The 14,020-nt window shown below is 33.3% G+C and overlaps 1 protein-coding gene across 1 annotated transcript; it reads left to right on the forward strand.

The window, feature by feature from the left end:
- The first annotated feature begins 38 nt into the window (after positions 1 to 38).
- Positions 39 to 2,225, forward strand: LOC117682981 (tripartite motif-containing protein 29). Its single transcript, XM_034451669.2, has 2 exons — positions 39 to 107; positions 300 to 2,225. Exon 2 carries the CDS (start codon positions 324 to 326, stop codon positions 1,713 to 1,715), a length of 1,392 nt encoding a protein of 463 aa, XP_034307560.2. The 5' UTR covers positions 39 to 107; positions 300 to 323; the 3' UTR covers positions 1,716 to 2,225.
- Positions 2,226 to 14,020: the final 11,795 nt, after the last annotated feature.

Here is a 14,020-nt window from a genome sequence, read left to right on the forward strand (position 1 = left end):
CTTTACATAAAAAAATTAACAATAGACCGAAATTAGCTCTTGTCATATGACAGTTTGTATGAGGAAATGTTTGATTTCTGTATTTCCTGCGAAAACGACACAACTAGGTAAGTTAATTTTTAACAAGAACAGTCTTGTTGTTTTCATTCGTTGTAATTTTAAATGAAGATAAAAATGATAATTACTAAAGTATACAGCTAATTAATGACACCAGTATCGACAAAAATGTATATACAAAAGCGAGCATTTCAGTTATTTTGCTCATAATTTGATCAGTAGTTCATGTTCATTCATTACAGTATGAAATAAAAGGAATAAATGACATGGCCACATTTAGATCATGGGTACAAGATATCATCGAATGTCACCTCTGTGGCAAGTCTTCCATAGAGTTTTGCAATAGCTGTCAGCTTAATTTATGTGTAAACTGTGTGAGCAAACACGTGGACAAATTCCAGTCTCTGTCACATGATATAGTTCCATTCAAGAACAGAAAGATACACTGGGTGTTTCCTGAGTGCAAGTTTCACCAAGGCCAGAGATGTGAGGTCCATTGTCAGGATTGCCAAACTCCAATCTGCATTAAATGTTGCATCGGTGCTCATAAACATCATGATGCGTCGGAAATAGTTGAAGTTGTTGAAATAAAGCAACAAGAAATACGAAAGGACATTGAAGAAATTGAAACAAAACTTATTCCAGAATATAAGAAAATAAATACTTATTTACAAGGAAGACTTACAAAAGTTACAGAGGAATTGACCAATACAGAGCAAGGAAAGGAAAGACTAAGAACAACATGGCATCAGGAAGTGGATACAATTTTTGATAAAGTGGGTATTGCAATCCAAGCGATGAAAAAAAGTTGTCTAGAGAATGTTACGGCCTATCAAACTAAAATCAAGAATCTTATTGAAGAAATGGCCCAAGCAATTCAGGAAAGCAAACAGTTACTGAAAACCACTAAACTATTAGACGTCTTTGACTATAAATCAAATCTGAACGAATATAGAAATATTAACAAAGTTAGTGTTAAATATCCGTCTCTGAAAGCAAACATTGTCGAGGGTACAGAACTAAGTATAGAAATGGGAGAAACAAAAGCTTTATTGGCACATACATCATTATCCAATTCAGCAGTGGATGTCTTGTGTACTTCCCAAAAACATTTGCTAACCATGGCCAGAGTAATTGCTGATATTCCCACAGGGCATAGACCTCTACGAAGAATGGTCTGTGTGGGAGAAAATGAAGCTTGGATCATCGGAAGCAACAAAATCATTTCACGTGTTGACATCCATGGTTGCGTAAAAGAAACCATCGTCACCAACTGTCGACTTTGGCCTGATGACATCTCAGTGACAAACCAAGGCGAACTGATTTACAGTGATTGTAACAAAAGAACAATTAACATTATCAGGACAGGTCAATGTAAGATCGAGGTTCTTATTACCACACCATGGGACTGGATACCATCCAGAATGCACTGTACGCGATCAGGAGACACCCTAGTTAGTATGTTCAATGGCCAAAAGAAAAAAATCATTCGATATCATGGAAAGAAAAAACTGCAGGAAATTGAGAAAGATGAAGAAGAGAAACCAATTTTTGAAGATGGAAATTTTGTACTGTATTTGTCGGAAAACAATAACGGAGACGTGTGTGCCTCTGATATGAATGCAGGCGCGTTGGTTGCCATAGGTATGGAAGGATGAGTTCGATTCAGATACGACGGAACTCCTGTCAGGAAGAGAAATCAATTTAATCCAAGAAATATCGTGACGGACTCTCTTTCACAGATCATAGTGACTGATTATAATAATTTGTGTCTACACATCTTAGATCAGAACGGACAGTTTCTGAAATGTTTGAAATGTCACGGACCTAATAAAATCAATGCAATGAGTCTAGACAGGGATGGGAGGTTGTGGGCGGGATTGTTCGAATCAGGGAAAATCAAAGTGATACAGTATCTGAGCTAGAATTTAACAAAAGTGAAAGTACACTTTCAACATCGATGGAGATATGAAAGGATTGACATCATCATGTACATATACATGTAAATGCAAATAATTTTTGTAGAATAATGATTTTATATTGATAGATATTCGTACAAAACAAACAAACAAAAATGATTAGCCAGTGTATAGTAAATATCTATCATTGAACGTGAACTTTGCTTAAGGCCAATTTACCCAGAGAAACCTTTCTTTTGATACGATAACTAAAAATATCAAAATTTTACATGAATAATTAGGATGTTCTCAAAACATATTTCCTATTCAAAACTGTAAACAAATGACCTTGAATGAAAATCTTCTTTTGCAGTCTTTTTGATTTTATGTTTCTGAGCTTGAACATATAATTTTGTGTAGAATTCTGAAATGTGTATTCTTTTGAATTAACAAGAGTTTATGTTAGAGATCTTTTAGGTGGAAGGGCCAATTGCAATTGCTTTCACCTTCGACTTCAGAGGTCAAATTCCTCCTCTTTGTTATGGTATTTCCAACGGATGCTACTTAGACTTAGGGCATACAAGTCGCCAAACGACAACCCCCCCCCCCCCCCCAAGTTTCCATTTTTCTACTCCCGTTAGTTGTTTTGTTTATTTATAGTAAATGTTAGATGAATTTACATTTTTCAAAAGAAAGCTAAGAAGAGGAACGAACGATAACTGTTGCTTAAGTATGCGATATAAGAAAACGGGGAGCACGTCGTCTGAAACTACGCTGGGAAGAGAGTTCAATATGTGTGTAGGAATAATTTATAGATGCCCAGGTAATGAATGTTTTCTTTAAAAAAACAACAACAAAACAACGGTTTATATTATTCAATTTGATTAAAGGAAGATCAAAATGAATCAATGTTTCGCTTTGTGAAAGAATCTAACACATTTCAGATAGTGGGGAACCCTTGCGACAGTTTTGCGCAGGCTTAAAATAAAGAAAACAGGTAAATTCGATGTTTCTGAAGGAATATTATAGGAAACGATTTCCTAATATTTAAAAGTACATGCACAATCTGTTAAATTATAGATCGCAGAAATTTTCTTCTTGTGTTACACAAGACAAACATATTATTCCTGATGTCATCAAAATCAATGAGGTTGTATTCACTTTTGCGAGGCACGATTTTTGGTGAGAAAATTGGTTGCATAATGAAGTATCTCGCGTCATCTGAAGAAACTACTTTACTTGCCCAGATATGATTATCGCATCCGTATCACAGATTCTAATAGTTTAGGAAATTTCGAATATTGCGGAATAGTATTGGATGGATCTTCAGGCACGTAGCATCACTTTTTTGCACAGCAAAGATTTTTCTTGAATTTACATACAAAAAATTGATTTACATGATGTTTCCCCTCCCCCCCCCCCCCCCACTTTAATAGGACCATGTTAAAAATTGAATTAAATATAAGGAAAAACAGTGAAATTGATTGACGTTAAATGTATTCCCCCCTCCCCCACGGATAAGGATTTTCAGGATTTTGGAAAGTAACCTTTTTTCCTTCTTTTTTTTTTTTTGCTTGTCAAGATTTTTTGGATTAATCTGCCCTCTCCCCCTCCCCACTTTCAAAAACGATGCTACGTGTCTGATCTTAATACTGTAAATAGTGAGCAACCCGTTAAACCGGTAACAGAGCTAATGTGTATAAAAAGCCTCTTCTGTGTGTATGTATGCATGTACTTTGACTTCAAAATGTTTTCAAATTAACATTGTTTTATAATCAGAAAAAATAGGTTTAATTATGCAATGTAGTACGTATATAAATAGAAATGAAACAGAGAATGCTACCTGTACACTCCATGGCACCCTAAGTTCCCTAGTGAGCATACAAGCAGAGGCGCTAAATAACCAGTCGTCAGGTGCAATTTACAAGGTACCCATTTTAACTCCTGGGAGGAGAGTGTGTATAGAATAAAGCAAAGTGCCTATATTACAACACGACATACCAGACTCGATTTTTGGCTGCAGTATACAAATCAGTAAACGTTCTAAACTTCGCCCACACTTTTAAGCATACTTTTGCAATTTACTGCTCATAAAAAGGTGTGTTTTGTCGATGGTTTTTTTTTTTCAATTTATATCTTTCTAATAACCAACCTTTCTAGACTTTATTATACCCCATGCGATGTTTTGCGGGAATATACTGTTTTTGACCGTCAGTCAGTCAATCCACTAAACTGTATTTATTATAAGGGCAATTCTCTAAGATTTCTCCACGGAATTTCTAGAAGCTTTGTACGGAATAAAGACACACTATGTAGATGTGTATATTACCAGAAAATTACGGTTCCATTCATTCTCCAGCAATTTCAGCAATTTTGGACTCGGACATCTTGCCATTTATTGAGCGTAGTTATGAACAGTTCATTAGCGGTCCTCTTAAACCGCTGTACAGAATTCAAAACTTTATATGGCATTTGGAAACTATGTACTGTATGTATTTATGTACATGTTACCTGGATTTTCCAGATCCACTAATTTTTTGCGAATTTTTGCATTTCTGAAATTAGAATGCTGCTGTTGTTAAAGATAAAAGTACAGATGTTTATATCTGATGAAAGCTTAGGTATGATGATTTTTGGGGAATTGCGTCGCTGTATAAAATTATTTAGCATGTTTAATGCATAATTATCTTCGCAAACCATGGCGGGTATGTATGATCATCTACCAATATGGAGAAAGCTCTGCTGACTACGGACCCTCGTTTGAGACGATGATTAAAACCAAGCTATTTACAATGTTTAGTCATGTCAAATAATGGCATTTTTACCAGTATAATTGCTTAGTCGCGACAATTGGGTATATTTGCATAAAAACAATAAAATGGTTTCTTTGGTAATTCATGAGGGTGGCAACATTGCAGAAAAAAATACATAGCCCGTGTATATATCTGGTGAAGTAATTTTTTCTCCAGTTATTGCTACTTTAATAAATCGCATGAATCACCAAATTAAAGAAGCATTTGTTTTGTTTATTGACATCTTTATTTTAAAAAATAAAATAAATTGATCGTTAAAAGTAAGAAGTAATTAAAATTATCTAAACTATCGTTAATATTTATCTGTACGTTAGATTAAAGGAACGGCAAAATCGTCTTCCATCGGAATATGAGTCATTATGATTATTTCTTGCAATCCGGGATTTTTCTTAGGTCAATAAAGATTTTAATCAATCGATAAAGGGGCGTTTTTGGCAAATATTTTGTAAAATATTTTGTAAAATTTTAAAATACTAAACTGATAAGAGTACTTTTATTCACATTAATATCAACAGGTGCTCCATACCACTTTAATTTTGTTTTGTAAAATAACAATGATGCTTCCGCCTATCAGAACTCTCAGTAATTACCCTTTCCTTTGATTTAAATTGTACTAAAATTAATGAGGTATGTTATTCCCATGTTTCTATAGCAAACCGATGACCCACACTTTTTTTTCTCTTCAAACATGCAAATGTACTTTGTGTAATATTATTGACGTTTAAAACATCTGGTTGCATTTGACTTTAAAACAGTGATTTACTTTTACATGATAAACCGTCCATTCAATATATCAGTTGATATTTCTTATATCATTTATATTAAATTTTGAACCCCAACTCTACCCTTTTCATTTCTTATTTTTTGTATTTTTAAACAGAACTAAACTAGATAAGCTAGCATCAAAAAGATATTAAAGCACTTGCCTTTTCCAATTTTTTTTTTTTAGAAAATATTTGATTGCTAACCCTGTCGTGACCTAAATATTCTTCAGAATTTTACTTCAATGCCTATCAATAGACAATTTGAGCACTATTATGAGCTTTTTCCTAAACCTGGCGTTGTTATAAAAGTAAACCAATTCTAACTTGTATATGACATCTTGCATAATTATAATGACAACCGGGATAACTCCTTAGGCCTTAATATTCAATAAATAACAAACAAATTCTGTATTTACCCAGATAGCAAGCTTACACTGGCGTATGGTTGTAAGGTTGGCTACATATCGCTGTTGGTAGAACGACGTTGGAGCAATATTGGACCAACATTGTATTTATCACTGTTGGTGCATTGGCATCGTTCCAATATTGGACCAACGTAGTTCATCCAATGTTGGTAGATGGACATTGTACCAACGTTGGGCCAATATCAAATTGAAGTCGGTTGGCGCGAATACACTGTACAGATGTCGGGCCGACGGACTAAAATGTGTGTTATGAATAAGTAAATAAATGGTTATTTTACAGATTAACAAAGTATATAATTTCAAAATTAGCGTGTCCTTAGAAAACTATATGGGTGATTATTACACATTATACAATAATGTTCTCAAAACTTTTAAATGAAAATTTGAAAGCAATTCAAAGGCAATTTTCTTGTACATACACTCTCCTCCTGATGTTCAAACTCAGTAATGTCACCTATGCCTACATTATTTACATTTGTGAAGATGAATAGAACCCTGCAGTTTATTGGCTCAGGTTAAGGAACATCTAAGGTAACTGAATTTAATATCATGAAAATATTCAATATTAAGTGTAGGAATTGAAGACACAACGTTTGTATCATTGACGTCAGATGATCAGATTATGTCAGGGCAAAATATATGAGTCCTCAATGCAGCTTTAATAAAAAATACTTCTCTCGTATGTTTGTATGATAGATCATTGGCATGATATGCTGATAATATTAGATCAGAAGCTGTGGGTCGGACAGATCCAGACCCCCCCCCCCCTCTCCCATCCCCCCCCGCGCCCCTTGCCTCCTCCCGGAAAATTCAAATAGACTTATTCACAGTAAAAAAGCAGTAATATTACTAAAATACATGTAAATTCTGATACACATTGTTAAATGCTTAGTAAAATTAGTAAAATACTAGAAAACCCCCTTTCCCGCAAACAAATTTATTGTTGGATTGAAAACTAAATTTAATAAAACACAATACTGATTACATATCTTTTCAAAACCGTAATATATTGCGGATTTTTTGCATTATTATTTTTATAATACAAATGCAATTCTATATCAATATATTTTTTTTCCATTTATGATTATTCTTTTTTAATTTACAGCAGCAGTTTGCGAAAACGGGCTTTTGACGTTATCAACAAGGTCAGAACTAAACTGGAACTGAACTAAAGATAGTGACCAAACGCTTTTATAGTGATTCGTTATTCATCTGATTGTGAAAGGGGATAAAATAAGAGTAAAGAAAACAAATGAAGAAGATTGAAAGGATGTGGAAGTACATAGATCAACTAATAGAAACATCTGAAACAATAAAGGTTAGACTTACTGTTAATCTTTGTGAGATTGTTTTATAAGGAAAAAGTTTGGGGAATATTGGTTTGATTAAATCAGTGCCCCGACATTGGGCCAACATTAAAACTGTCAATTTAGTGACAATGGGCTAATGTCACGCCGACGTGGTGCAATGTTGCGCCGATGAGCAAAATAACATGAAAACATCGGGCCAACGCTGGACCAATATAAGCTTGCTATCTGGGTAATACCCTATATTCGGTAATTTTCGGGATGATCTAATTTTCGCTTTTTTCGCGATATCTTTTAAATCGCAATTTTTTTGAATACGCAGAAATTTTATTCTGTAGTATTTTCTGTAAGAAATATTTTAAATCCCCTATAAAATACTGGCGCAAATTAAAAATGCAACACATATTCCTAATTTTCGCTAATTTTGTGACACGCAAAAAAACCCATCGGATATACGTACGGTAAGTGAACGGTCTGATTTTTAAAATCATGGTTATATTTTTAAGGTTCTATTGGATAAAAATGCTTTACCAAAGGAATTTTTTAAATAATGATTAATGTCAAATCAATGTTACCTTTACTTTTTTATTGAACATATGGCAACGCGTTATTAACTGAGAAAAGGTAACTTGAAATTAATCAAAATATCTTGGTTAATCTATAAATAAACTTAAGCTTGTTTTTTTTTAAATGTCAAGTGTACAGAACGTTGAAAATGAATTACCCTTTTCAAGTCTGGTCATATATTTGCAATGGTGATTTCCTTATTTATATATTTACGACCGTGATCATTAAAATCAATCTACTGTTGTAAAACTGTTACCTTTTAAATAAATTATTACATTATTACGTAAGATATTTTGCTACTTAAAGACAAAGTCATTAAATTGTATTAAAGAATACCCGGCAAGGGTTTTAAATCTGCTCTTATTGTTGATCGTGATCGTAACCTACATTTATTGCTCTATTTAATCAGAGCATGTGATTTTATACGTCAAGTAACCAAGCGGCAAACCAGATCAGGACGAGAAAATAGGGGGATGCTGCTATTTTGAGCTCTAGAGGTTTGTAATTTGTCAACTGTTTGTATCCAGGCTATCATTTCTGATTAAGCTGAAATTATGAACGTTAAAGTGTATACACATATTCTTATTTTCATTGTAAATTCTCACTTAAAAAATATCAATGAAATTTTAATTGCACTCAAAATTGAAGTAAATGTTAAGTATATCTGTTATATATGTCAGGAGCTCGAATTGGTAAAAAAGTAAAGCACGTTTTGTCTTCTTTGCGAAATCATTAAAAAGGTCATAGATAAGTCATATTGGATAGGCGTTACATAGGCTTTGCCAGTTACCCAATTAATATAAATTATCAATGAAATATTTTTAAATTAATTTTTGTCATAATGAAAAGGAACAATATTCTTTTAAGATGCCATAAGAAACTTGGAGCGTTACTTTAAATCCTATCACATCTAAAAACATATTTGAAAACAAATAGTTAAGATCTACAATTCCATATTTTAAAACAATTTTATTTAGGATCTCCTTTTATAATTATGTTGTCATTAGATGCGTTTAATAGTGACTTTTCTGCAAAGTAAAAAATACCAACATTTCAACGAATTGATTTTTTTTCAGGAGATGAATAGAATTATATGACAATGGATCCTTGGCTTAGTGCCCAAGATGTGTTGCGATGTAATCTCTGCAAGACCCCAGCTGCCCCTTTGTACTGTGATATTTGTCACATACATCTATGTAAAGGTTGTGAGGGGGAACATCTCTCGGACGAATTGAAAGAACACAAATTGGTGCCATTTAAAAACTGGGTATTAATTCCTAATTGTCGTTTACATCCCACAAATATAAGTGTGCTTCACTGTGAACAATGTGACATTCAAGTTTGTGCTATATGTGCGTCCTCTGAAGAACACTATGGCCATAAATTCACTGAGGTATTAAAACACTTGGAAAACAAGAGAAAAATCATACAACAAGATTTACAAGAACTCGAAAAATCCATTTGTTCTACCTATCAAGAAATTTTATCTAAAATTCCAGTTCAAAAGGTAAATTTGAATAAAAACACCGAGAAAATAATAACTTCTATCGACAAACATGGGGAAGAGTTGCACAGAGAAATAGAATTCATAATCAAGAAACTGAAATGTAATCTTACTGAAATGGACTCGAAACACTTGGATGTTCTAAATAAAAAGGAAGATGAAATCAAATACACTATTTCTGAGATCATACACATCATTGCCGACTTAAAGAAATTGCTTAACTCCAATGATGGTAGCGTTGTTTCTGCCTACAAATCAGAGAATGCCAAATTCAGAAAATTGCCTCCTAAACTCTGTATTACTTTACCAAGCTTTACCCCTCAGAAAATCAACAAAGAACTAATTTTTCAACAGTTTGGTTCCCTTTCAGAATTATCTATTAAAACAGAAGAAAATGACTACACAATGGTTTATCCCGGTGCTGAGTCTTCTCCTCAAGACGGAATCTTTATTGATGAACCACGCATCATCACAGATATAAACACCGAATATGGCATTGGTAAACTACGAAGTGTGTCCTGCCAGAATGATGAAGATATCTGGACGTGCGCCTATAGTAATAAAATCATGACACTCTACAACCTCCAAGGAGAACTAGTCAAGTCAATCAGGACTAAATCAGGAAATATGCCATGGGACATAGCAGTGACAACGAGGGGAGACCCGGTTTATGCTGATTACAGTGATAATACTGTGAACGTATTGAAGCATTCAGAAATACAGTCAGTGGTAAAGTTTCCTGGATGGGGACCTTGCAGTATCTGTAGTACCTCTTTTGGCGATTATCTGATTGTCATGAATAGCAATGATGGTGAACGAGCAAAAGTTGTGCGTTACGCCGGCTCCACAGTTAAGCAAAGCATTCAATACAATGACAAAGGACAACCTATCTATTCATCTGGTAACATTAAATATATCTGTGAAAACAGGAATCTAGATATTTGTGTGTCTGACTATCTAGCACGTGCATTAGTGGTGGTAACTCAGGCAGGGGAACTCAGGTTTAGTTACTTTGGTTCTCCCTTTACTATAAAGGGATCGTTTAAACCATATGGCATCGCTACGGACAGCCAGAGCCGGATCCTCATAGCAGACCGTGACAACAACCGTATCCACATCCTAGATCAGGACGGACACTTCCTTCGCTACATTGACAACTGTCATTTACACAGTCCTCAAGGTTTATGCGTTGACACCAGAGATAACCTCCTTGTGGCTGAAAATGGAACAGGGCAAGTGAAGAAAATTCAATATTATATCTAAAAAATTTACCCCGCCAATATATTTCAAGACAATTGACAATGTTTATGCATATGCAATGTATTTTGAATGACAAAATTTTGAGTGCGTGTTCCTTCTTTACATGTAAACACATTTTTTTTTCCTCGTCCGCAAAGTGTATATTAGTATTCATTTGTTTTTTTGTTTTTTTTTTTGCAATCGGAACGTTATACCAACAATTTTCTTCTTTTACCAATAAAAAGTAAACCAATTGAAATTTTATATTTAAAATATGGTGTGGAAATTGTTCTGGTAATTTTTTTTATTAATAAACCTTAAAATAACTATTGACCATTTGTTATGCCTAGGTCGCATGAAAGTTTTGGACGGCAATATTTTCCTTGTACATGTATCGTAAGTTGAACAAACATGATCTCTCGACACTTGTAATCGGACGATGAGGAGCAGTCGTATTAATTTCTCGGAATACCGATATCTGAAAAAATATAGTATATTTGAATATTTTTAAGTCGACGAATCATCGCTCGATCATCAAACGTTGTTTTTTTGTTAATGTTTAAGTCTTTTGATCAAAAATATTAAACAATTTCGAAATTTCTGATTATTCATCTGCAATCACATGCCTTAGGCATTTCTTCAATTTATTGACAGAAAAATCTGAAGCATAGCGTAATCCGTATAAGGTTGGTCGTCAATCAGACGATTTGTTAAAATTGTCCGATAGACCAGTCGACCCTCGGTCTATTTTCGATCGTCAGTCGGTGTCACATCTGTGTCAGTCATCCGACATTGAGGAAATTCAAAATACCTTAATGTTGATCGACTGAAGATATGATATGTTAGCTGACGATGGTGGGACGATGATCAGGGTCGATATTGATCAATACAACGACTGACAAACTTTCGATTTTATCCGAATAATCCCAGTTTGGTTCAAAAAAGTCAGCAGTTGATGGTATTTTAGTGTGACTTGGGTTAAACGTAGAAACTTGGGATCAGCTCTGAAGATAAACATCACGGACAGTGTGAGATAAAATCAGTTCATTTCATGTTTGACAATATCATAATACACAATTCAGGACATGCCTGCCAATGACAATAAATAGTCTAGTTGACAAACTAGCTCATCTTATTAAAAGTTGCTATTCAAATGTCATATGGTTGAGGACAGATTTATCTAATCGGAACTTTAAACTTGATATTAGAACCAGTCTTTTAAATACAGTGTACATACAAAGAATGTATTAAAAAGATACTTTTAATACGTTCTGTGACATGAAAGTAATTCATTATCATCAAATTCAACTACAATATGACCTTAACACGCACTGATATGGTTAGAAAATGACTTGTTGACTGTCAAATCGGACCAATTTATAGACAGTTATGAAAATGATAATAATAACTACCAGTGTAGTTCACAGCAATGACCCATTTGAGACGAGATCCAGTTCTTCAATGGAAAGGCTTTGAGTGTAAACCACTGTTGTTTAGCTAATTAAATTATCAATATAAAATTAATTGATATGCATAGTGGTGAAGATCATACTTAAATTCCAGAAAAAAAATTGATGCTTTTTTTAAATCAATGCTTTTTATCTTTTTTATTTTTACCAATAAAACATAAATAAAATGATCCCCCGTCCTTATTCATTTTGTATCTGAGAAAAACCTGACAACCCGGATAATAATTTTTGTAGCTCAAACGTTGATTTAAAAACAATATGGATGAATTGGTATTGTTCATTTCTGAAATGAATGAAATCAAATCCTCTATAAAAGGTTTCGCTATAACAATATTAGGAAAAAGTTGTTTCCCTTAGCTTATTCCAACATTAAGGCAATGTTAGTTTTGGATCTAAGGGTTAGCAGCACTGATGCATTTTTATGCCAGATTGAAAAGAGGAATAACTCAATTGTTGAAATTTCAAGTTGAAAATATGGTTCATTCAGTTGTAGCTGTTACATGTAACTAACACGCTCTATTTGTTAAATTATTATAACAGATAAAATTAATTTGGACTGTTTAGGTCACAACAAATTGATCTTGGACGTGGAGGGGACGTTGTGGCTGGCAATTAAAAGTACGAAAGAAATCACGGTGCTACAGAAGTAGAAGGAAAAAACCCTGAAACAACTGTTTTATGAAACTATACTGGCATAATGCTTTTTATACATGTATAAAAACTGTATCATATGCACACCAAAAATATAAATGGTATAAAGTTTTACTTTGTGTTTATTGTGATATTACACTTTATCATATGTTTAGTTCCATATGCGGTAAATATAACTCACTCATGTAATAATTTTTGATATTTCAATGTGATGGCGTCAAAATGGCTTTTTTTTTTTTTTTACAAACATCTATTCAATCGATGTTACATGTAGGCGTTTTGCTTATAAAATATCTTCTATAAAAGGATAAACACTTTAAACATGTTCAAAACATGTGATAAAAAAATCGCTGAAGGTTTAATTTGTGATGGTGTGAATTTTATCCAACTGGTTAAATTTTTTCTATCCCCTCATGGGTCGTTTTTTTTTAAAGATGTACCTTCAGTTATGGATTAAGTATTGGGGAAAAAATGTTCATTAATATTCACCTCACATCCTCTGCGCCACGGCAACTTTTATATTTATGTGGTTTTTAAATCCAATATATTAGTGGATATTGAATCAATGTATTGAATGTGTATTTTTTACTTGAAAAGATTTTGACTTCCATTCAGTTTGAAACGATCAATAATATCTAATTTATAAATTACATGAATGCATGTATTTAGAATGAAATACGGAACTTGGTCTTCAGTATAAACAAAATATATTCTACCTATATAAATGGAAACCGTTAGGCTTACTAGTAGGCTTAATAAATTTAAACCGAATGGATATACGTTCATCTAATTCATAGCTAAATGAAATGCGAAGAAAGAAGATTAAATCATTTCTTTTATTAAACGCATTGAAACTATAAGGGTATTAGTTATACACAATTTCCTGGTTTTCATTATCACGACGCCGTTCCAGTATGATTTAATAATATTTAATTGTATCGTGATTTTTAGACTATCAATTCTGTAACAAACAATATTACCAATTACCAGTGACGTAATTACTGCATGTGGAAATTGTAAATTATGTATACATATACTTGTACATACAATTGTATAATGTACCAGGCCGGGTATGGGACATTTTTACCCTTATACATATATTTAAATAATTAACCCCTATATTTGATCACCAGTAGAGTAATTAATTAGCCTCCAGATTTTACTCTTACATACATGTATCTTTAATTTGTAGACGTAACATTTTTAAAACCCAGAGTTAGGAAATAATACTTTGAAAATGAATTACAAATGTTAATGAACTTTTATTCACTAGACGTACACACGTACATTCTAAGATTCAACACCTTTAGAAGCCCTGATGTGCAC

This window comes from Magallana gigas, chromosome 4, assembly GCF_963853765.1.
Source record: "Magallana gigas chromosome 4, xbMagGiga1.1, whole genome shotgun sequence".
Taxonomy (NCBI): Eukaryota; Metazoa; Mollusca; class Bivalvia; order Ostreida; family Ostreidae; genus Magallana; species Magallana gigas.